Genomic DNA, 25,846 nt, shown 5'->3' on the forward strand with positions numbered 1-25,846 from the left:
AAAATTTTGTGACTTTTTGTCACAAAAAGAATCTTTCGCGAAGGAATCCGGGGTTCGGCCGAATCCAAAATAGTGTATTTGGTGCATCCCTTATTAATATATAATAATGCAGTCAGGTTTTTGGGGTCAGAGGCACCCATCAAGTAATTGTAAAGCTGCTTTATTTAGTATTATTATATTTAATACATTTTTTAGAATGTTACTAAAAGTATCTTACATTGTCAATGAATATTTGCTTCCCAGCTGATTACATTATATTGAAATGAATCCCCCATAAATAATACTGTCTTTCCACAGCCAGCCGTGTATTTAAGGATTAAGAATCGGCACAATAACAAATACTTGACTGTTACTGGAAATCTAGCGGATACCAGAGCCATGTCTGTTTGTGTATCTCCCAGGAACGGGCCGAGCACTCAGATATGGTATTTCTGCAGAGGCCTTTTGAAATCTAAGGTAAACACTGCGGTATATTCATCAGCCAGAACAGAACTGTCTAACTCTGGGGCCATGGGCCCCACATGATGCAACCATTGAAGTAGACTGAAAGGTTGGTTGATAGCGATGGACGAATTTTCGCGTTTCGCTGCCGGCGAATAAATTTGTTGCAAATTCTTTTGTCACCGGCGACAATTCTGACGCCGGCAACAATTTTGACGCTGGCGACAATTTAATGAACTGCCATTGACTTTAATGCAATTGGACAAAATAGGCACGCGACAGATTGTCGGAATTGTTGCCAGCGTCAATTTTGATTCCCGTAAATTGGCGCCGGCGTCAAAATACGCATTTTTCAGTTTTTTTGCCTTTTCAAAAAAAGTTTTAATTATAAAATTACATAAATGTAGAAAATGCACCTCCCATGAACTTGTAATTTTTTTTCTAATTTTTGAGATTCTAATCGACTGATAACTCAAATTTGAAAAAATCTTTATTCAGATTTTCTCAAATCAAATTCAAAATAGGCGCACGTTAGATTGTTGGAATTGGCAACAAATTGGCGCCGGCGTCAAAATATGGGTTCTGCAAATGTTTTGCCTTTTCACGATTTTCACAGGAAACTTCCAAATTTTCCAGCAAATCGGGAAAAATTTGCCCATCACTATTGGTTGACGATTGGAGGCCAACCAACTGCTTTCGACACTAAACTTTTACATTTTCCCGAACTTGATTGCAGAAAAAAAATTCATAAACGTAACTAAAAAAACTTGAATCTTAAATTCAAACTTTTTAAAATTCTACTTTAAAAAAAAAAAAGTTTTAATTATAAAATTACATAAATGTAGTAAATGCACCTCCCTTGGACTTGTAATTTTTTTTTTCAAACTTTTTAGATTCTTTTCTAACTAAAACTCAAATTTGAAAATAATCTGTATTGAGATTTTTTGCTCAAAACCTTTTATGGAAAGGGAATGGATGATTTATATAACATTATAATGTGTTCAGTCAAAAATAAGGTGAAATTGTTGTCAATATTGTAATGATAGAAAAGCAGAGAAATGTTCCTGAAATCCTTTTACTGTTATTGTATTTATAGCATTTGAATTATTGATCAATAGAGAAAGATATTGTTTTTGCTCTCGTCAAGTTTTCCATTCCAAAATTATTATATCTTATTGCTGTTGATTTCAGTGGTGTCTCTTGAGCTGAGAGTTTGATCAATCATAAATTAAGAGGAGAGTTGATTAGATCAAATTAACCTTATAAAACATGAATCTCCAACCAGGACCTTTGATAAATTTGCTCCTTAGTATAATTTTAGTTTGCAATTAGGTCTGAATTCGAAACGTGTAAATTTACCTAATTGGTCAAATCAAGGTAAATAATAGAAATAGGCAAAATTGGCAAAAATGGAACATTTGAATAATTCCATCAGGGACAAATTTTTGGATGTTTTGTTGGGTCTTTTTTTTCTAGTCAAAATTTTATAGTGAAAAAAAAAAATCAAATTTCTAGAGAAATCGAGAGATTTATAATGCCCCCAAGCTGCTAAAAGTCAGAATCTGAAAATACTCCATCTAAAACCTGTTGAGTTAATGTAAAAGTCAATGGCAGTGATCCCTTTAACCAACGTTGGACTTGGGGACCCAGGGCTCACCAGGGCTGCTGCCTTAGGGCCCCCCACCCCAGACATGAGGGGGCCCTCTGGCCCGCCCCTGGAAAAGCAACTTGGTGCCCTACCCGAGCCACAACCCGGCCCCCACTGCCAGAGCTGCAACACGGCCCCTCTCTGGCCCCCAGCGCCTACCTTCTTTTTCTTTTAGTTACGCCGGGGTCAGGGAGGGAGGCAGTACCTTCGGCTCAAGGATGGATCTGAGCCGGCGGGGACCACCAGTTTTTTTCCTGGTGAACGCCCAATCCAACACTGCCTTTAACAACTTGAAGATGTTTTTAACTTTCACTAATATTGGGAGTTTAATGCTGGTTTTAGCTCGTTTTTATCAAGCGCAAATTCCATAAAGTTGTATGATTCTAATTGAAACTCGGTTTTTGTCAAGTTTTTAAAAATAAACTTGAAAAATTCCACATAAGCCACATTCTTGGATGGGAGTTAGGTTGAGTTTGCTTCTGGTAAAATATGAGAAAAAAAAACACCCTTGGGGCAGATTTCTCAAGGGAAGAATTTCTCGAATCAACTCGAAATTCAAAAAAAAACCAACCATTTGAAATTTATTTAAAAAATGTAATTTTTTAAAAATAGGTGAATAGGAGTGAGCTGCAAAATTCAAATCAAATTCAAATCAAATTTGCCAAAATTTTTTTTTAAAAAAAATGTGTTTTTTTTATTTTTTTAAGTCCACCAAATGACTCCAAATTGATTGTAGGAGGTCCCCCATAGGCTAAACACCAATTTGGCAGGTTTTAGATGACAAATAGTTAAATTCGAATTCCTAAAGGGACAGTACATAATAAATTTCAAAAATTCAAAAAAATTTTAAATTTGAAACTAATTTGGACTATTCCCTAGTCGAATTACACTAAAATAAACTCCAAGTTCGAATGTAAAAATTAAAATTTTCAATTCGACCCTTGATAAATCTGCCCCTTAGTCTTACTTAAGCTGCCACAGTTACAGGTTGACTAAAAGCTTCCTTATCACAGTCCTCTCACTGTGCTATACATTCCCTTGCAAGTAGCCAGCTGGGGTCAGGGCAATAGCATAACTAGGTATGTGACTAGCTGGGGACAGTTTAAGAATTTTATGGCATGCCATTAGCAGGAACATCCTGTATGTTTTGTAATAGCTTATACAGAGAATCACCATAAAACAGCCAAGACTAACTGTCCCTTTAATTATGCATTTAATACATCCAATAGTTTCCATTAGACTTAACTTCTGTTTATTTAAGGTACCTTAATTTATGTTTGCACATGCCTTGCAGGCCAGTGACACATGTCTAGATATCATAGGAGGCAAAAATATTCCGGGTTCAAAAGTCTCTCTGTGGACAGAGCTGGGAAAGCTCAGACAGAAATGGAGGATCCACAAAGATGGGACAATTGCATCGTATATAAGTGAGGAACTTGTTCTGGATCTAAAAGGTGAGTTCTTATGATACATTAGAGCAGGGGAGGAACCAAAGGTGGGTAATATTGGGCTAATCCATTGTGATCAGTTGATTACAACAACCGGAATAAGGGCTGTCGAGCCAAGGACTACATCAATGAGCCAATGTGGTCATCGATCCAAAGTGCCGACATTTGTCCAGATATCGGTTAGGTAGTCCGGTCAATGGGCCCCATACAAAGACAGGTTAGGTGCCGAGGCTAAAGGACACGAATTGCAGCTTAAATGTGCCCATATAAAGCCACCTTAAGTTTATCAAGGGGGATCCTTAGGTGGGGACCATGGCTTGATTCCAGCTAAACAGATCAATGCATGTAACAATGACAAGTACTAGAGGTCCTCTGTACTCAACCCATTATCATTGAGACATTTTGTGCATACCGCTACTAAAAAATGCCTTACCCTTTAAACAAAACAGGGATTGTTTGTCCATATATTGCAATATATTTAAGATGGCCAACTACATCAAAGTCATCTCATATCTGGCCAGTCCTACGCTTAATTTTCATCTGATTCATTAGGAATTATATTATACATTTTACACAGGGACTTAGTTTTACCTGCAACTTACTTATTTACCATATTTTGGGAATTTTTAGTAGCTTAAGGCACAAAATGTCCTTAATATATTGATAATGGGTAACCGGTTTCCCGAGACATTTCATAACATACGGAACATTCATTTTACAGAGGGCTCATGTGTAGGGCATTATATTTACTCTCTTGTCTTTATTAAAGGGATACTGTCATGGGGAAAAAAAAAATTTTTCAAAATGAATCAGTTATTAGTGCTGCTCCAGCAGAATTCTGCACTGAAATCCATTTCTCAAAAGAGCAAACAGATTTTTTTTATATTCAATTTTGAAATCTGACATGGGGCTAGACATTTTGTCAATTTCCCAGCTGCCCCATGTCATGTGACTTGTGCTCTGATAAACTTCAATCACTCTTTACTGCTGTACTCCAAGTTGGAGTGATATCACCCCCTCCCTTTTCCACCCCAGCAGCCAAATAAAAGAACAATGGGAAGGTAACCAGATAACAGCTCCCTAACACAAGATAACAGCTGCCTGGTAGATCTAAGAACAACAGTCAATAGTAAAAACCCATGTCCCACTGAGACACATTCAGTTACATTGAGAAGGAAAAATAGCAGCCTGCCAGAAAGCATTTCTCTCCTGAAGTGCAGGCACAAGTCACATGACACGGGGCAGCTGGGAAATTGACAAAATGTCTAGCCCCATGTCAGATTTCAAAATTGAATATAAAAAAATCTGTTTGCTCTTTTGAGAAATGGATTCCAGTGCAGAATTCTGCTGGAGCAGCACTATTAACTGATTCATTTTGGAAAAAAATTTTTTCCCCATGACAGTATCCCTTTAAGGTTCCCTGGACATTTTTTTATAAAAAGTGGTAACTTCAAGCATTTGCACCAACATTTATAATAAAGACGTCCATACAACTTTAATTTTCCTGTCCTATGCAAATTGACCTAAGCGTAAGATCACTAGCGAATTTTCACTATGCGAAAACGAAAGCTAGCGCATCTTCACTATGAAATGCTGGCACTGCTGCAGTAACACTAGCGAAAAGTTGCCGGTGTTCGGCACCCAGGACGAGACATCGCATATTAGTGAATTGGCATAGTCGTTGCGCATTTGTGCCAGGCAAAGTGAAGCGCGGTGTCCGAAGATGACGGTGGTGCTAGTGAATCTACTCCTTAGAGTCTTCCTAGCTGCTGTGCTACTATACTGTATCTGAACATCTGCATTGTCCTGTGCTTTCTCAGTGCTTAACTGTAACATTTATATCCTTGTTCCATTCATCTCTTTTTGTAGTACGGGGAAAAATGTAATGATAAGCCGTAATTTCCTCAAACGATAAAATGCTCAGCTGTCTTTATTACCTTTGTCTTTTCTGATTTCAGTTCTTTACGGGCTGTGATTGCATTGTTAGTTGTAAATGACTTCACAGCAAGTTAACGGCCCGGTGTTTATGGGCCACGGAATTATACCAAACAGACTGGAGTTTTTAGCTGAGTTAATGAAATCTGCTACACAGGCTGCTCCGTGTATAACGTACCGGCAGTAGCGCTGTCTGGAAACCGAATCCTCACATTGTCCCGTTTCTTGATTCGGCCCAATCAAGAACCGAGTACAAACCTTAATTTGTATGCATATTATGGCATGGAAGGGTTAAATAAACCACACACTACGCATGTGGTTAAAAAATGCAATTTCCGTGTTCATGTGACGATTTAAAGGATGCAAATTCAGTTCATCCAGGCACTTGTATCCCCCCCGAATCCTGCTAAAAAAATGAACCCCGAACCGAATCCTGGATTCAGTGCATCCCTAGTAGATAAGGTCCATAAACGTTTTTTGAACAAGAAACCATTATTGGGCCCAGTTCCCCACCTCCTTAGGCTCACAGTGCCACACAACCCTTTTCTCACCTTATTCCATTGTAAAATCATGGACTCCTTAGTGGGGGGTTCACAGATTCCCAGTTCCGAGGGTGTTCAACTCCAATAATCCATTACTTTACAATGAAACAAGGTGAGGGAGGAGTTACACTGCGAGCCTAAGGGGGGTTAGAGATTTTGTTTGTACAGATCAGGTACAAGGGGGTTAGAGATTTTAATAATGTAAAAAAAAAAATAATAATTGTTGTACCAAACAGTGCAGCTCATTTCTTTAGCCTTATCTGTAGGGATGTAGCGAACTGTTCTGCTGCGAACTAGTTTGCGCGAACTTCGACCGTTCGCGTCCGCCGAATGTTCGCGAACGTTTGGGAACGTTCGCATTTTGAGTTCGCGTTCGATTCGAATACAAGTCGTTCGACCATTCGACCATTCGAATTCCTTCGATCGCTAAAAATCGAACGATTTCCATTCGTTCGAACGATTGTAAGCATTCGATCGAATGAAAAGCATTCGATCGAATGGCTTCGATCGTTCGATTCGAATGAAAATCCTTCGATCGAATGATTAAAATCCTTCGATCATTCGAATCGAACGATTTTAGCGGGTGTTCGAAGTTCGCGAACTGTTCGCGAACGTTCGCATTTTTTGCCGGTGTTCGCGAACGGCGTTCGCGAACACCAAATCGGCAGTTCGCTACATCCCTACTTATCTGTAAAACATTCAATCTTTGTTTATTTTGCTGGATCCCTAGATGTATAACGTATTTATTTATGAAGCATTAAATGTTTCTGCCGAGGAGTTAAAGCCAATGTCAATTCAGCTAGGCACTTGTATTCCCCAGAATCCTGCTAAAAAGATGAATCCCAAACTGAATCCTGAAATTCAGTGCATCCCTAGTAGAAAAGGTCCATAAACCATTGTTGGGACCAACTCCTTAGGCTCACAGTGTCACACAACCCTTTTCTCACCTTAGTCCATTGTAAAATCATGGACTCCTTAGTGGGGGGTTCACAGATTCCAGTTCCAAGGAACTTCAACTCCAATAATCCATTACTTTACAATGAAACAAGATGAGGGTGGAGTTACACTGCGAGCCTAAGGGGGTTAGGGATTTTGTTTGTATAGATCAGGTATAGACTGTCATGGTTTCCTTTCAATCTGTGAAATGGAATTAGGTATGTGTTTATTTACCTTTTCTACATAACCCCAATCTGAATCAGCTCATGTTTAAAAAACTGCATATTTTACTTTTAGGGGCAGATTTATCAAAGGTCAAAGTGAAAATTTGAATTTTCGAATTAGAATTTCCAATTTTTTTTAAGTGTAATTTGACTAGGGAATAGTTAAAATTTCATTTGAGTTTTAAAAAAAAAAATTGAATTTGAATTTCGATATTTATCATGTACTGGCCCTTTTAGAATTCGAATTAGACTATTCGCCACCTTAAACCTGCTATTGAATTTAATTGAATTGCTATTTTAGCCTATGGGGGATGTCCTGGGATCAATTTGGAGTTGTTTGGAGACATCCTGAAAATCGCGCTTTTATGGTTAAAAAACTCTCATCAAATTTGATTCGAGTTTGCAGTTCGATTTGAAAAAAAAAAAAAATTTTTTTTTTTTAATTTCGATTGGTCGTTTTTTCCCCCAAATTTCGAGTTCATGGAAGGTTATGGGAGTTTTTATAAACTCCATTGAACTCGAAATTCGACCCTTGATAAATCTGCTTTTATTTCACTGTTAGAAACGGACCGTGAAGATCCAATTCCACACCATAATTGTTGTACCAAACATTGCGGCTCATTTCTTTAGCCTTATCTGTAAAACATTCAATTTTTGCTATTTTGTGGCATTTTGCTGGATCCCTAGATGTATAAAATATTTATTTATCAAGCATTAAATGTTTCTGCCGAGGAGTTAAATGGGTAGTATAGAATAGTGATGGTTTCTTTTCTCATTTTGTCCAAAATAAGTTCATTTTCACTCTAATACAGGTATGGGATCCATTATCAGGAAACCTGTTATCCAGAAAGCTCAGAATAACGGAAAGGCCCTCTCCCATAGACCCCATTTTGTCCAAATAATCCAAACTTTAAAAAAGAATTTCCTTTTTCTCTGTAATTATAAAACAGTAGCTTGTACTTGATCCCAACTAAGATTCAATTAGTCCTTATTGGAAGCAAAACCAGCCCATTGGGTTTATTTAATGTTTACATGATTTTCTAGTGGACTTAAGGTATGAAGATCCAAGTTACAGAAAGATCCCATATCCAGAAAACCCCATTCTGGATAACAGGTCTCATACCTGTATTATATTTATCATATGTTTTATATATTTGATCTGGAGAATACATTTCAGCAATATTCTGGCCGGTAGGGTTAGGCAGTGATGTAGAAATGCAGCAAATGTGAACAATTTTTTAAAAATGTCTGTCAATATTTAATTGTTATTATATATGTATATATACAGTATGAATATGACAAATTTGTGTTCAGATTTGGCCAAATCTTTTGCTGAGATTCAGATTTTTTTTTGCCATATGCATATATAATGGATTTGGTGAACCCATAATTAAAATATGACATGGCATGCTTGGTTACTGAGTTCTTATTTGACTTATGTTTAATATGTTATATTTATACTGTATATAACTTCATCAAGAACCAAGAGCAAGCCTCATTTGACACAAGAGGTTCATGTTCTTCTCTATGTTTCTTTTCCCAGGTGGAAACTACTACGATCAAAATCATATAGTCGTAAATAACCTCCAGCCGGGTCTTTCCACCCAGAAATGGGACATTGAAATATTATGATGGGCAATCGCGCTCGAGCTGGGACCACTGAAGATCTCCTTGGCATCCTCTGCAAATACTTCGAGCACAAAAAGGAAACTACTGAAGTCGTATCCCACTGGAATGCCTTACAATAAATCACCACTGGCCCCAAGAAAGTGGATATATATGGAGATGAGGACTTGCTGTTTTAAGCGATCACTGGTTAAAGAAATCCCCCGAAGAAGTCTTTTCTTTCTACCTTGGCTGTATCCCTTGTGCTTCTACAGCTCACTGCTATGGAAACTCTTCATAGGGAAAAACACACTCATTGGTTTCCTGGCTTCTTCCTGTTAGTAATGACTCCTGTTTTTCCTAATCTGGCGGCTCATAAAAGGAAAATACCATACGGCCAAAAAAAGGGTCTTTTTCATTACTGCTTAAACTGCTTACTGTACAAACACTCATTTATAATAGAAATATCTACGGTATATTGTACATACGTAGCATAGAAAGGAAATGTATATTTTTACCTGTATCATATATATATATATTTGTTTGTACAGGATATATAAAAAAAATCTATTTATAAATGCCTTGTACTTTACATGTAGATATGTAAATCCAGTCTGGCGAGCTCATGTCACTCATAGTATTTGGTTCATTTGACGTTTGGACAGGTTGGAAGGATGAGTTTTCCCTTGTGGTCCTTATACGGGTCCTTATAGAATGCTCGGGACCTGTGGTTTTCTGGATAACAGATAATACATAATTTGGATCTTCATGCCTTAAGTCTACTAGAAAATCATGTAAACATTAAATAAACCCAATAGGCTGGTTTTGCTTCCAATAAGGATTCATTATATCTAGGGATTTAACGAATCCAGGATTCGGCCAGGATTTGGACTTTTTCGGATTCGGCCGAATCCTTCTGCCAAGCCGAATCTGAATCCTAGTCCTAATTTGCATATGCAATTTAGGGGCGGAGAGGGAAATCGTGTGACTTTTTGTCACAAAACAAGAAAGTAAAAAATGTTTTCCCCTTCCCACCCCTAATTTGCATATGCAATTTAGGGTTCGGATTCGGTTCGGTATTCGGTCGAATCTTTCAAGAAGGATTCGGGAGTTCGGCCGAATCCAAAATAGTGGATTCGGTGCATCCCTAATTATATCTTTGTTGAAATCAAGAACAAGCTACTGTTTTATTATTACAGAGAAAAAGGAAATCATTTTTGAAAATTTGGATACAATGGAGTCTATGGGAGACGGCTTTTCCGTAATTTGGAGCTTTCTGGATAACAGATCCTATATCTGTACATATTTTGTTTTTGTTGCTACTGTAGTTGCTGGCTGGGATTGGTTGGATTGGGAACATTCTACTGCCTCATTAGCTATGAATGGTATAGTCCATGCTGGGTCAGAATTGGCTTTACAATCCTATTAAACAGTGATAATCCTATTAAAAATGATTAGAGAGGCACATATATGCACAGAGGCACTGTGTATGTAGGAGCATTGGAATCACATCAGACCAGTATCAAATTAGGATCCAGATTTCCTTGACCCTTTTCTACACTGTTTACCTATAAAGGGCATTCTACTTGGTCTTCAATCATCAACTCTTGGAGACCAACAAGCCCCAATATGGGACCTATAAGCCAAAAAAGTCTTGGCTCTTTCCAGGTAACATGGAAGAGTATGGTTGATATCTCAGCCCTCAATGTAAACCAGTAGAATGGGGCAGGTACCCAACTTTTTACTGTAGAGCAAAAGTCATTCAAGAAAATTAATTAAGCAATTCTGCATTGGGGTCATGGAGGGCCCAAGGTTCCATAGTTTTTATTTGCCAATCACCAGCTACCTCGCTCCTCATAAAGTGTGCAATATACACACCATGCCTGTTTTACAAGTGTTTGCAAGTCAGTAAAAAAAATGAGTATGAGATAATGACAGGGCCACAGCACCTCAGGCAATTCCCACTAAATTCCTCCCAGAAATACTAGCACTCAGATCAGAAGAAAGATTTCCCTCCAGCTAAACACAAGAATGTCTTGAGTTCAAACACTGCTCTTGGTGTTTATTTGAGTAACTGAAAATGTCAGTAATTTTTTCACCAAAGAACAGTAATTATTACCTATAAACAGGCTTTTGGTATGTTCTTAGCAACTTTGATGTATCTCTTATTATTATAGAGCTCAATTGGGCTTCCTGGTTGCTAGGGTGAGTCTAGAAACAATGTGACAGTCAGACTGTATATTCCTTGGGAATGGGGGGAGAAGACCAGGAGCATTGAGTTTCTGTTATCAAATTTGAAGCTTTCTGGAAAATGTGTGATTGGCCGTGGTATCATTTGGGTGTGATCAGGTGGAGCAGGACCTTATCAAAATGTCTCTATTTTAGCTTTTGTGGATATTAAATTATACCTGGACAAAAGGGTTAATTTACTAAGTATTTAAAGAAAAAATCCCATGTTAAACCCAAAAAGTTTATTATCTCACCAGTGATACTTGGGGTCTGGGTGCTCATGCCCCAGATCTACAGCTCAAGGTGGAGATATCCAACCAAATGAGAAAACGGCAGGTGCTCACAGATCCCACAAACAGGCTTGTAAAAGAACCGAGAACTTTATTTAGTAAATTAATACATAGCCTTTATGTGTTTCGTGCCACTTAATCATAGGCTTATATATTTATTCATTTACCAAGTGCATGCCAGGGTGCCATCCATGCCATATTAATTGCCACTGGTTGCTGTGCTTTAAAATACAGTGCTGTCTGCCGATGGCATCATCCCACCCATTCCCTACCCATCCCATAGCTTACTTAGGGAGTATTGTTAGGGGGAGGCAGCAGGAAAGCTCTGTACTTACCTCCAATGGCTAGCAGTGAGGACAGGACTGTCTTGTCCCAAACCAGTTCTACGCTCTTGATGTGAACAGCCAGACCTGGGGCACAAGTGCTTTTTTAATGAGTTCCTTGGGGCACTATCACACTAGACACCTGTGTTGAAACCAATGTCGGACTGGGGTTTCCGGGGCAAGGCCAGAATTAGGGGTAGGCAGAAGAATCATGTGTCTAGGCTGTAACAAATTGAGGGCTCCAAGCACATACCTCTTCTTTTGCCTACCCCTGATCCAGACCCTTGTTCATCCTACTGATGATTGTGTCCGGACAAGTTGCCTAGTTCCTCGGCCCACCAGGGCTGCAATCTTCCCCCAGGGTCCTCACTCATGCATCGTCAAGTGCCTTATACTTCCTTACCTTGCTCCTTACCTACTGCAGATGGGTTGCATTAAACAGATGGGAGTTTTGGCAGCATCCGCAGGGAGCTGGTGTGGGTCAGGTATCCCACTTAACCAGTCTGACCCTGGTTCGAGGTCTATGGGGTATGCCTCTGCACCCCTTAAGTCCCTAGCGCTTGCTTCAAGGGTCATAATAAGTACCCTGCAGCAGTTTCTGTGCCAAACAAGTGCATTACCTTCCCCATAATGTTTGACAAAATAAGTATCTGGATTTACAGTTAGGAGCAGACAAGCTGTGACTCAGATGACCCTCACCAGAGAATACAGTAATCACAGAAAACCTTATTACAATAATTGCAATTGTCATAAATAGACCCTTTAAATGGCTCCGATACAAGACCCGGCATAATGCGGCACAGCAGCTCTATCCGTCTCATCATATTCACACTCAGTGAAATGGAAATGGATATTAGCCTGGGCCACCGGGGCATCAACAAGTTAGCTCAGCAATTATCAAATAAAATAACATTTCATGAAGTGAGTCAGTCAGTGTTCTGTAGAGGAGAATAAGGAGTAATGGAAAGGGCCGCGTTGGGCTCGTGTGTATTTCTTGTAGAGCACAAACAGCTGATTGGCACCGAGCTTTATGGATTCTGGGCTCCCTGTCAGCACATTCTCCAGCCTGGAAAATTGGCTGCAACTGCTGAGCCCGGGTAGCCGAGGGGCCTTCTGAGGATCACAGAGGCTTGCCATGAAATAAACATACATTTGTACAGATTTACCTTCCAGCAGGCTCTTGAAATAAAGTTACATGAAATATTAATGGGGTTCTATGCGGCCGTTCAGACACTGTGGTATTAACACTAGTGACACTGCAAAGAACTTTAAACACAAACTGTCATTAATATATTAATCCAATCACAAGGACAGTAGGTAGCTGAAATGCTGATATGGACCATGCCTCCCCCGAACTGTATACACTGTGCAGCTCATTTATCAACACTGGGCAAATTTGCCCATGGGCAGTTACCCATAGCAACCAATCAGTGAATGGCTTTTTCAAGCCAGCTGCAGGTAGAACAATAAATGCAACAATTGCATTGGTTGTCATGGTAGATTGCCCATGGGCAAATGTGCCCGGTGTTAATAAATTACCCCCAATGTGTTTCTTTTTTTTTAATGAAGTGCCATTATTTTGCCTCCCCCCAAAAGTATTATATTTTTTCTGAGTAAAAAAAAGTTACTTAGCCCAAAATGCAGAGATTGTCAGTGCCGCCATCTTGGCTCAGGAAACGACAGCTGCAAGATTGCTGCCACTTAGGTTGGCTTTCATAAATGAGCCCTATTCTGCCTTATCTGCATCCACCTGGCCCAGTTTGTACCCTACCATAATATAGAACCATCTGCTGATGTCATTAACCCATACTGACCAATCAAACGTTGGCATGGTTGGATGTGTTTTCCATGACTTCCCTCTGTTGCTGGGCTGCTTTTATATGTAGAGATAGAATTAGTGTCACTGTAGAGAAGATAAGTGACATTTTCTTGATGTAAATATAACTGTACAGTAAAAAGTTACTACAAGTTCTCAGTAGTCGTATTATACAGTTACAATCCTTTGTTCATTATTATTATAAACATGTATTTTTAGAGCGCCAACATATTGCGCAGCACTGTAAAATAATTGAATGTATGAATTAATGTATGTATAGCAAATCAATATATTTTCTGATATTGACTTCCCAGAAATATTTAAGCTACTTTATAATCTCCTGTTTTTGTTTTCTATTTTTATACAGATTCAGTTCATAAAATGCATAAAGAACCTACCTCTGTATTACAGAATGTACCAACCCTGTTATGGTTGGTGTATTTCAGATTTTGGGATGTACAGATCTGCAGACATTGTTTTAAGAAATATGGTACAAAATAAAATGATCTTTATACTTGAAAGCCTGCGTTTTATTGGTCATTTCATTCCCACACAGAGAATATTCTGTAATCTAATACAGATATGAAATGGATAAAAGGGCCCCACACCCTAGTCAAGTTAAAGTTGCAGTTGCCAAAGAGTAAAGAGGTTGAAATAAAATGAGAAAATTAGTCCATCAAGTTAAACGTGACCATCAAGGCAGTCACTTCTAGTAGGTACAGAAAAACAGAAAGAAATCTGAAGCCAATGGCAGTTTGGTTGGGGTGAAAATTTCTTCCTGATTCCCGGAGGACTATGGATCAGAAATATAAGAAGATGCTAAAAAGCCACCCAACCCTTTCTTGAAAAAATCGAATGTATCTGCCAGTACAACCCCGTCAGAGATGGAATTCCACAGCTCTCAACATAAGAAGACACATCCATTCTTCTGTCATGTTTCTCTGGAAGGATTTACTGGTGAATAAGGCAAGGGAGATATATTAACAGTATATGGTCCTCATCAGTTTGTTTTACTGTATATAGTGACCTTATCCTTAAGTGGCTTATATCTAGTGTACAGAACTTGACCAGCCTTTCTTCATATCCAAGACCCTCCATACCTTTTATTCACTTAGTAGTTCTTCTTTGGAATTTCCATACCTTGTGTTTACAAGTAACCTAAACGACACAGTATATTCCATGCCTGTATCAACTGTTGGTTTTATCCTCAACAGCAATACAATCTGGATAGTAAGGGGCCTTATAGGAACCGGCTGAGATCATAGTCGGGTCAAGATGCCTTCTGGACAGAGCTAGGCTTGACTTGGTCAGGGATGGGCAGTGGTTATAAGGTCCCAGTTTTTCTTCAAACCAGAAATTCAAAAATAAGCACCTTTTTTTACGGCCACTGGGAGCAGCATCCAACTGGTTGGTGAGCTTGTGAGTCAGTGGTTGGGATCACAGCCTTAGGCCATCAACTTGTAATATAGCTGCTCCATAGCATACCATGAAAGTCTAACAATAGAATGTCCCAACAAGAATATCAGATTTTGATAGAACTCTACTCATCTAAACGTTACTATGAATGCCTGCTATGAGTACTAGGACCTGTTTCCACATGCCTTGTAGGTGCAAATACTGAATGAGCCATTGCGACTGATCCTTGATGTGCAACACCAACCAGTGGGAGGGTAACAATTGTTCTGCTCTCAGTTGTACCTGCCTGAGTACATGTATTGAATCGATATACGTTTCAGTGTCGTTGAGATTTTAACAGGACAGGATGAAAAACCCATCAGCTAAGTACCATGTTGAGGCACAGGCTTGGCTTTTTGTTAGAAGGTCTCCATGAAGTTGGGAAAATCCCTTTAAAAAAGATATGCCTAGGTGTAAACAAGCCATACAGATAGTGTATAGAACAGTCCTGTATCCAATCAATATCTCTTTCAGGGAACTACAGATCTCAGTAGGACAGGAGAAAAGTCCTATCAGCTAAGGGCCACAGTGGATCTCCATGACGTGTGGCCATGCCCAGGTATAAGGAGGCCATAAAGCTGGGGATTTGACCCCATGACCAAAACAGTCAACAGAATTCTATTTGTCTTGAAATTTCTGAGATGTCCATTTTATTTGATACTAAAAAATAGCCATCAGCTGTTGGGGGTAATGGGCATTGCAGTGCAAATAGAGCCACAAATTGAATATTTCTTTCCTTTAAGGAACCCAAGCAGAATAAAACAACAAAGCTGACCATGGTACTTTAAAACATCAACTTCTTTTAGCATAGAAAATCTTTGTGGATCTTGAGAGCTTTCCTGTTTGAAGCAGCGGAGGCTCTTGGACAGCGCACACTTCCCCTTTATACACACGCTGACCTTTACTTTGCCTTTGTTGCTGAATCACAGAAACAACATCAGTTTCTTCCTGTTATGCAAATACTCTCAGTGAAAGTTCTATTGATCGACTCCCTGTTCTGCCCCCAGAGCTTGTTAAGTACTTGGCTTCCAGGCAGCCTCAGCTAGACGGAGTTTTGATAAAGTATTGCTGCCTCCAAGGCTCTGCAAAAGCCACGCCAACAAGCCCACTCTTGTACTGGACACACGTCCATCTGATGCCACCACATGCCAGGCCCACCAGAGAGACAAGACTAAAGTCAATAGAGGAAGTGGGAAGAGCGGTGAAGCGAGGCACCCATATTTGTTTATGCAGGAAGGAAGCACATACAGCTGCAATTAGAAAATACAAGAGGGTGCTCTGCAATAGAAATACGGAACAATAATATTTTTCTTCCTGGTTGAAAATACTTCTTGTTTAGAAAAGCTCCCCTGGTTGGAGTGATGCCAGGAAACGGGGCACCACAAGCAATGCTACAAACGATATAAATGTATGATTTAAAGGAACAGTAACACCAAAAAATTAAAGCGCCTTAAACAAATGTACTGTTGAGCTGCACTGGTAAAACTGGTGTTTTTGCTTCAGAAACTCTACTATAGTTGATATAAACAAGCTGCTGTGTAGCCATGGGGGCAGCCATTCAAGCACAGGATACACAGTAGATAACAGATAAGTACTACTATAGTTGATATAAACAAGCTGCTGTGTAGCCATGGGGGCAGCCATTCAAGCACAGGATACACAGTAGATAACAGATAAGTACTACTATAGTTGATATAAACAAGCTGCTGTGTAGCCATGGGGGCAGCCATTCAAGCACAGGATACACAGTAGATAACAGATAAGTACTACTATAGTTTATATAAACAAGCTGCTGTGTAGCCATGGGGGCAGCCATTCAAGCACAGGATACACAGTAGATAACAGATAAGTACTACTATAGTTTATATAAACAAGCTGCTGTGTAGCCATGGGGGCAGCCATTCAAGCACAGGATACACAGTAGATAACAGATAAGTACTACTATAGTTTATATAAACAAGCTGCTGTGTAGCTATGGGGGCAGCCATTCAAGCACAGTATACACAGTAGATAACAGATATGTACTACTATAGTTAATATAAACAAGCTGCTGTGTAGCCATGGGGGCAGTGCGTATTTATTTGCAAATGGTTCTATCGCCCATGCTTTTTCCTGAAGGCTAAAATATTGTACTGCTGTGCCTATCTTTCCAGTTTTTGCCAATTCGAATTGTGAATACATTTTCGCAAATGGCTCGCAAATGAGACTGGTGTTTGCATGAGTGCACCCAGAGTGCGAGGTTGTTGTGCTCGAAAATAGCATCGATAGTTACTTAAATTCTTAACTTGCGAAACTGTTTTGCGAATATTTTCTCTGCGTTGTGGCATAACCTAGACTCGTATCTGTCTTTTTCACGCTTGCAAAATCTTGTTGTATTCAGGTGTGTAACATTGCCCGAATAAGACCATATCTCAGTTCAGAATCAAGCAAAACACTTATTCAGTCTCTTATCATCTCCCGCCTTGATTACTGCAACCTACTCCTCGCGGGTATTCCAACAAGTCACCTTTCACAACTCCAATCTGTTCTAAATGCTGCTGCTAGATTCATTCATCTATCTCGCCGCTCAACATCAGCTGCTCCCATATGTATGTCCCTTCACTGGCTCCCAATCTGCTCTAGAATCAAATTCAAATTACTAACACTCACATTCAAGGCCCTAACAATGAAGCCCCTCTCTGATCTCCAAATACTCTCCATCGCACAACCTTCTCTCTGCTTCTGACCTTCACCTCACTTCTCCTCTCATCACTTCTGCCCATTCTCGTCTACAAGACTTCTCTCAGGCTTCTGCTTTTCTCTGGAACTCTCTGCCTTGAGCTGTCAGATTTTCATCTTCTTTCCAAACTTTCAAGCGCTCCTTAAAGACCCACCTGTTTAAAGAAGCTTATTCAATGTACCTTAATTAATCAATCATTGCTGTATCATAAATCACAAAATTGTTTCTAAAATCCTTATGTCTCAATTGTACCCTAACCTTCAGTTTGTAAACTCCCACGTGTAGGGCCCTCTAATCCTACTGTACTCTGTAACCCTTGTTTGTTATTCACCATTTATTCCCCGTTTGTTATAAGTAAGGTGAAGCACTGCGTAACTTGGTGCTATATAAATAAATGATGATTTTACTGTGGTATGTCCATGTAAATCAAATCAAACATTTTAAAGGCTAAAAACGGCCATGGGAGGTAATAATCAGGCTGGTAACGTTATGACCACGCAGAACCGGATGTATATAGAGATTATATAGACACACAAGTACCTATAAATGTCAATATTTAGTCAAAACATTTAAAATACTGCTCTTCTATATGTAAAGCAACAGCTCCCCCTGCTGGTTAGTTATGGAAGTGTCAATTCTGGTACTGCCCTGCTGCACACAATCAGATCAAGCAGAACTAGGGGAACTGGTTTCTGGTCACTGCCACATACCACACTGCTATTTGCCCTAAGGAAGAACTATTTCTCTGTCGTTTGCTGCCACTTTGGGGATAATGAAAGCACATGCCATCGGGCAAATTGTACTAATAAAAAAACAAAAACTAGAGATGGTGTCCCACACCCTTTAGGAAAGCAAGGCACCCTGTATATTCAATAATTTAATACCATGGGGGAGTTTGTTTACCCAGTGGGTATATAAACAGAACCAAATGATCTTGTACTTTTTGTATTGGAAAGTAGGGATCTACCAAATCCACTATTTGGGGAACTTGGCTGAATCCCGAAACCTATGTGAAAGATTTAGGCGAATACCAAAATGAATTTGAACTAGGGATGCACCCAATCCACTATTTTCGATTCGGTCAAATCCCAAATCCTTGGTGAAAGATTCAGCAGAATACCGAACCGGATCTGAATCCTAATTCGGATGCAAATTAGGGGTGGGAAGGGGAAACCTTTTTTTACTTTCTAGTTTTGTGACAAAAAGTGATGCAATTTTCCTCCCTGCCCTAATTTGCATATGCAAATTAGGATACGGATTTGGGTTGGCTGGACAGAAAGATTCAGCTGAATCTAAATCCGGCTGAAAAAGGCTGAGTCCCGAACCGAATCCTGGATTCGGTGCATCCCTAATTTGAACCCTCGTTTACATATGCAAAGTTACACTGAACAAATCCTTTAAAGTGAGCTCTGCCATTGACTTTTACGTTACTGTGACAGGTTTTAGCTGGAGTATTTTCATATTTTGGATCTTTTTTGATGCTTTGGGACATAATACTGCTCTAAAAATTAAATTTTTTTCCTATAAAAATTGTATTTTTTTTTTCGCTAAAAAACTCAACGTTTAAGAAGTAAAACCCCTTTATCTTGCTCCTTTGATGGAAATGAAGTTCCAGTATAGAAAAAGCAAAAGAGTAGCCTGTATCTTCTGTGACTTCTATCTACTGCATCAAGGTTTCTTCATCATTTTCTTGAGGGTCCGAAATTTTGTTGGGAAATTTGCCAGCAGGTGTGAATCTTATTCTAGGAGAACATTTCTTTTACTCAGGAGATATACTTGACCTTCTCTAAACAGCACAGGAACCCATTGTTAGGCCTTGACCCCAGAGAACCTCACTATACAGCAGTTTAGAGCACTTTACAGTAGTTCCAGTTGGGGCTTGGAGACCGTAGACGTTGATAAGTCACTAACATTTCTAAACTATGATGCAAAGGAGTACCAAACACTATACTATTCTATAATGTAAATGTAATGTAAAATGATAAACTGTCAAAGAACTTCTTTACCAAATTGCCAGTTAGAAGTGAAAGAAATTGACTCTTCTTCTTGGTGGTTCCATTTACTCTTCTGCATGAATGTTTATTTCTGGTTACAGTCTGAAGGAAAACAAATAAGATCATATATACATTTTGCTATACAACAGTCTATTATTTTTATAAGTACATGCCCCAGTAGAAAAAGTTAAACACTATATACACCGTGGGGAATATGATCCTGGAATAGGTGTCAATGACGTGATTGTTCTCCAGGATTATTCTGCTGACGTTTCCTCTGATGGACTTCTTCCTCCTGATACGCATGGCGTCTAAGGTGGCCACGCTGGCGGCACGTCCCCGTGAGGAACTCTCTTCCGAGTGCACAGAGAAATTCAAATCTGCGTCAATGTCATGGTAACAGCCATCGAACGCCATGGCTTGTACCGCTTCGAGGTTCAGTGTTGCTGAAGACTAAGAAGAAACACAGAAGGTTACAATGCTTTAAACTGAATTGGTGGAATATCAGTCTACTTTGGGGGCCTAGCTCACTATATTTTGTTCTACAGAACATTCGTTCTAGAACTATGGACACTACAGTTCTAGATTCCCCAGCTAAACAAAACCCACAGCGATGGCGGCATTCTACCTTCCCTCTGCGTTTGAGCTGCTTCCTTTCTTCGACGGTGGTTAGATAATTCACAGCGGCGTATTCGATGACCGAGAGGAAAACAAAAAGGAAACTGATCCACAAGTACACGTCCACGGCTTTGACGTAAGACACCTGAGGCATTGAGGCACTCACTCCTGTGATGATGGTGGACATGGTCAGCACAGTGGTAATACCTGACGAGGCATGATAGGGTATAAGGCCAATTAACATCAAAAGATGAAATATTTTAAAATTATTTTCAGACACTTTGTGTAATATATTTCTTGGTAGCAAGAGCCCTTTTAGGTTCCACAATTGTGTGGAGAGACATAAAGAACATTTGACCATGAGCGTTGAGTCTTACCTAGTGATAACCTCGCTGGTACTGCTCTTCGGTCAATCCAAAAAGAAACCCAGGACAGCATGACCATGAGCATGGCGGGAAAGTAAGACTGAAGCAAAAAGAAGAAAATATGTCGTCTGAGGATGAAATTGATGAATAGTCTGTTGTACCAACCTGCAGAGACAAAATCGGTTGCAGTGAATTGGTCGCTGTATAATATAAAGCAAAGAACTAAATATCATAAACATATCTGTTAATGGAGAACTAAACCTCCTCCTTCTTTTAAACCACATCTTCTCTCCCCAGCTCCATCAACCCAACTCCTTATATAAGGAAGCCATAGACTACATGGCAATGATTGCTGACCAGGAGCATGCACTCTAAAAGCCAGGACCTGGTCTGCTTCCAGTGCCCATTCTCATGCAGCACCAACTCTGCTGCTCCACTCTGCACTTGCCAAACAGGTAGGGGGTAATGGGACATTAGTTGGGTTGTTGTAATTGGAAAATTCTGGGCTGCATGTGCCTGTTGTAAAATTCTCTTTACTGCACCACACAAAAAGTAAAAAGATGCTTCTCCACTTTGTAATTGAAATAGGCTCCCTACAGATAGACTGGTAGTTAGGCACCGGTTTTCTACCTGTGCTGCTGTAAAAAGCCAGTCCGTTGGATGCACTGAACTCTTCAATGAAGAACTGCGAGAGTGTGATGTGTTCATCGGTTTTCAGCGACTCGTTCCCTCGCTTCCAGTACAGCATGAGATCCTCTTCATTGTAAGCGTCTTTAAAAAAAGGGGAAGATCCAAGATCCTTGCAGCCGATATTATGAACATGAATAGGACTTTCATTTATAAAAACTACAAAGAGGGATCCACATACTGTTAATGTTCTGGTCAGGAAAAACTCAACACGCACTCAACACGCACTCAACCCTAACCCACAATATGTTGCCATTGTAGGACCCGCACCCTACCCCAGCCCGTGGCATCTCTCTCTTACTCTACTTCTGTGTGCACCTCTGGTTCCAACACACGGAATCCTCGGGAGCAGTGTAGGAGTATACTTTCCCAGTCTGACCTGCACCCAACCCTAACCCACAATGGTTGGCCCAACCAATGGTCAACCTGCGGGTCTCTGTGGGTTTTGCGTCAACCCAAACATCACTACCACATACTACATAGATCACATGCCGGGAACACCAGCCAGAGGGCCAAGTGTACCACCTTCGGGCTGAGTTAGAGCACGGCAGCAGTACTCACATAGACATTAGCATTACTGTATGTGAATTTAATGCCTTGATGTAAATATATTGTATACTTCACCTACAGGGTATACTTTTTTTTACTATTTCTATTACAGAGAGAACATGAAATGTCAGTGACACCGTCAAAAAAAGACACATGGGGGCTTTAAAATGACCAAATGAGACTTCCAACAGTTATGGTGATGTTCTGGTGCCAACTTGGCCTCTCTTGAATAAGCCAACAGCTCACTGGCCTGAGCATTCACAAATACTAATATCCCTAACTACTCAGAGTATCACTTTTATTTAAAGCCACTTGTTCCTGCTTCTACCAGTGCCTCTTTGGTGGTTACACATAGTGATACTTACAGCTTTCCAGTTCAAGGGAACAATTCTGCGTGTCCAGAGGAAACCTGCTGAAATCCATAAAGCACATGGCTGACACGGTTATCCTGCAACATGAATTGAAAAAAAAAAAAAACGTTCTATACAACTGTATTGCCGGTAACACAATACCCATACAAACAGTGTTGGACTGGCCCACTGGGATACCAGGAAAACTCCCGGTGGGCCCAGGTGTCAGTGGCTATTCCTATTTCTATGAGAACAAAGGCTAAATTGATGGAATAATGGATTATAGTATGTAAAGAAAAGAGACTTGGAGAATAGAGACTAATTGAGGAGATGAAGTATAACAGCACTAAGAGTGGGCCCCTGGTCTATGATTAATTGGTGGGCCCCTGGTGTCCCAGTCCGACACTGCATACAAATGTGTATAAACCTCATCATCCAAGCATGACATGGCCGGCCTACCCAAAGTCATTGTGACCTACAACTAATTTCTGGTATTTCTAGGACCCAGACAAAAGAACAAACAGGTTACCTGCAAAATGTATTAAAGGGGACCCGTCACCCAAAAAAATTATTCAAAATCCTATATGTCAAACAAAATGAACTTTAATTACATAGTTACATAGTTACATAGTTAAATTGGGTTGAAAAAAGACAAAGTCCATCAAGTTCAACCCCTCCATATGAAAACCCATCATCCATACACACACCCCTCCCTACTTTTAATTAAAATTCTATATACCCATACCTATACTAACTATAGAGTTTAGTATCACAATAGCCTTGGATATTATGTCTGTCCAAAAAATCATCCAAGCCATTCTTAAAGGCATTAACTGAATCAGCCATCACAACATCACCCGGCAGTGCATTCCACAACCTCACTGTCCTGACTGTGAAGAACCCTCTACGTTGCTTCAAATGAAAGTTCTTTTCTTCTAGTCTAAAGGGGTGGCCTCTGGTACGGTGATCCACTTTATGGGTAAAAAGGTCCCCTGCCATTTGTCTATAATGTCCTCTAATGTACTTGTAAAGTGTAATCATGTCCCCTCGCAAGTGCCTTTTTTCCAGAGAAAACAACCCCAACCTTGACAGTCTACCCTCATAATTTAAGTCTTCCGTCCCTCTAACCAATTTAGTTGCACGTCTCTGCACTCTCTCCAGCTCATTTATATCCCTCTTAAGGACTGGAGTCCAAAACTGAACTGCATACTCCAGATTAGAGATGTCGCGAACTGTTCGCCGGCGAACTTGTTCGCGCGAACATCGGGTGTTCGCGCTCGCCGGAAGTTCGCGAACGTCGCGCGACGTTCGCCATTTTGGGTTCGCCATTGTTGGCGCTTTTTTTTGCCCTCTCACCCCAGACCAGCAGGTACATGGCAGCCAATCAGGAAGCTCTCCCCTGGACCACTCCCCTTCCCTATAAAAACCGAAGCCCTGCAGCGTTTTTTCACTCTGCCTGTGTGTGCTGAAGAGATAGTGTAGGGAGAGAGCTGCTGCCTGTTAGTGATTTCAGGGACAGTTGAAAGTTTGCTGGCTAGTAATCGTTTTGATACTGCTCTGTTATTGGAGGGACAGAAGTCTGCAGGGGTTTGAGGGACATTTAAGCTTAGGTAGCTTTGCTGGCTAGTAATCTACCTTCTACTGCAGTGCTCTGTATGTAGCTGCTGTGGGCAGCTGTCCTGCTTCTGATCTCATCTGCTGACTGCTGCAATAACAGTAGTCCTTGTAAGGACTGCTTTTATTTATTTTTTTGTTGTTTTACTACTACTACTACTACTACTACTATAAGAGCCCAGTGCTATTAGTCTAGCAGTGTTGGGGAGTGGGACTGGTGTGCTAATCTGCTGCTCCTAGTAGTTCAGCAGCACCAACTTTAATTTTTTTTTTTTAATATTCATTTTTTTTTATTTTACTTTTTTTATTTTACTACCGCTGTAGTAGTGTATAAGTTGACCTTTTAGGCATTATTTGCCCTGTAGGCATTTTTTGCCCAGTGTGTTATTCAACCAACTGCCATCTAGCTGTGTGACCTTGTTCACATTCTGTCTAAATATCCATAATATTACCGTCTCCAGAAAAAACACCGGAGTGACTTTTTTCAAGCAGCCATAATATATTTTACGTAATCCGTATCCACCGCTGTAGTAGTGTATACGTTGACCTTGTAGGCATTATTTGCACAGTGTTTTCTTCAACCCGCCATCTAGCTGTGTGAGCTTGTTCACATTTTGTCTAAATATTGATAATATTATCGTCTCTAGAAAAACCACTTGAGTTACTTTTTTTCAAGCAGCATTCATATATTTTACGTAATCCGTATCCACCGCTGTAGTAGTGTATACGTTGACCTTGTAGGCATTATTTGCACACTGTTTTCTTCAACCCGCCATCTAGCTGTGTGACCTTGTTCACATTCTGTCTAAATATCCATAATATTACCGTCTCCAGAAAAAACACCGGAGTGACTTTTTTCAAGCAGCCATAATATATTTTACGTAATCCGTATCCACCGCTGTAGTAGTGTATACGTTGACCTTGTAGGCATTGTTTGCCCAGTTTTTTTGGCCGCAGCCACTGAAGCACAGAGGCCAGAAAAAATATGCCATATAAATGCTGAAAATAGTCATTTTTTGCCATACGTTGACTCAACGTATATGGCAAAAAATTACTATTTTCAGCATTTATATGGCATATTTTTTCTGGCAACTGTGCTTCAGTGGCTGCGACCAAAAAAACTGGGCAAACAATGCCTACAAGGTCAACGTATGGCAAAAAATGACTATTTTCAGCATTTATATGGCATATTTTTTCTGGCAACTGTGCTTCAGTGGCTGCAACCAAAAAAACTGGGCAAACAATGTCTACAAGGTCAACGTATGGCGAAAAATTACTATTTTCAGCATTTATATGGCATATTTTTTCTGGCAACTGTGCTTCAGTGGCTGCGTCCAAAAAAACTGGGCAAACAATGCCTACAAGGTCAACGTATGGCAGTTGTTTAAAGAGAACAGTAGATTACTAGCCAGCAAAGCTACCTAAGCTAAAATGTCCCTCAATTCCCTGCAGACTTCTGTCCCTCCAATACAGAGCAGTATCAAGCAGATTACTAGCCAGCAAACTTACTATCATCTGTCCCTGAAATCACTAACAGCTCTCCCCCTACACTATCTCTTCCAAGCACACACAGGCAGATTTTTCAGATACATTTTTGCCCTTGATCCCCCTCTGGCATGCCACTGTCCAGGTCGTTGCACCCTTTAAACAACTTTAAAATCATTTTTCTGGCCAGAAATTTTTTTTTTAGATGTTAAAGTTCGCCTTCCCATTGAAGTCTATGGGGTTCGCGAACCGTTCGCTAACCGCTCGCATTTTTGCGCAAGTTCGCGAATATGTTCGCGAACTTTTTTTCCGACGTTCGCTACATCCCTACTCCAGATGAGGCCTCACCAAGGACCTATAAAGAGGCATAATTATGTTTTCATCCCTTGAGTTAATGCCCTTTTTTATGCAAGACAGAACTTTATTTGCTTTAGTAGTCACAGAATGACACTGCCCAGAATTAGACAACGTGTTATCTACAAAGACCCCTAGATCCTTTTCATTTAAGGAAACTCCCAACACACTGCCATTTAGTGTATAACTTGCATTTATATTATTTTTGCCAAAGTGCAT

At 40.0% G+C, this 25,846-nt stretch overlaps 2 protein-coding genes across 3 annotated transcripts in view; one reads left to right on the plus strand and one right to left on the minus strand.

Annotated features, from left to right (window-relative positions):
• crybg3.S (crystallin beta-gamma domain containing 3 S homeolog) overlaps positions 1-9,592 on the plus strand; it is a 76,588-nt gene extending 66,996 nt beyond the window's left edge. For both annotated transcript variants that reach the window (XM_018248853.2, XM_018248854.2), the window contains exons 20-22: positions 298-456; positions 3,384-3,543; positions 8,718-9,592. In XM_018248853.2, the coding sequence (XP_018104342.1) occupies positions 298-456; positions 3,384-3,543; positions 8,718-8,806 (408 nt within the window). In that variant the 3' untranslated portion in view covers positions 8,807-9,592. The remainder of the gene's footprint in view (positions 1-297; positions 457-3,383; positions 3,544-8,717) is intronic.
• Positions 9,593-19,669: 10,077 nt separating this feature from the next.
• The window catches only part of gabrr3.S (gamma-aminobutyric acid (GABA) A receptor, rho 3 S homeolog), a 28,928-nt gene continuing 22,751 nt past the window's right edge, over positions 19,670-25,846 (minus strand). Inside the window, exons 5-9 of the mRNA XM_018248704.2 lie at positions 22,190-22,272; positions 21,219-21,359; positions 20,601-20,753; positions 20,234-20,430; positions 19,670-20,058 (exon numbers count right to left, since the gene is read on the minus strand). Of these exons, the coding sequence (XP_018104193.2) occupies positions 19,765-20,058; positions 20,234-20,430; positions 20,601-20,753; positions 21,219-21,359; positions 22,190-22,272 (868 nt within the window). The 3' untranslated portion in view covers positions 19,670-19,764. The remainder of the gene's footprint in view (positions 20,059-20,233; positions 20,431-20,600; positions 20,754-21,218; positions 21,360-22,189; positions 22,273-25,846) is intronic.

Source organism: Xenopus laevis, chromosome 2S (genome assembly GCF_017654675.1).
Source record: "Xenopus laevis strain J_2021 chromosome 2S, Xenopus_laevis_v10.1, whole genome shotgun sequence".
NCBI classification, from domain to species: Eukaryota; Metazoa; Chordata; class Amphibia; order Anura; family Pipidae; genus Xenopus; species Xenopus laevis.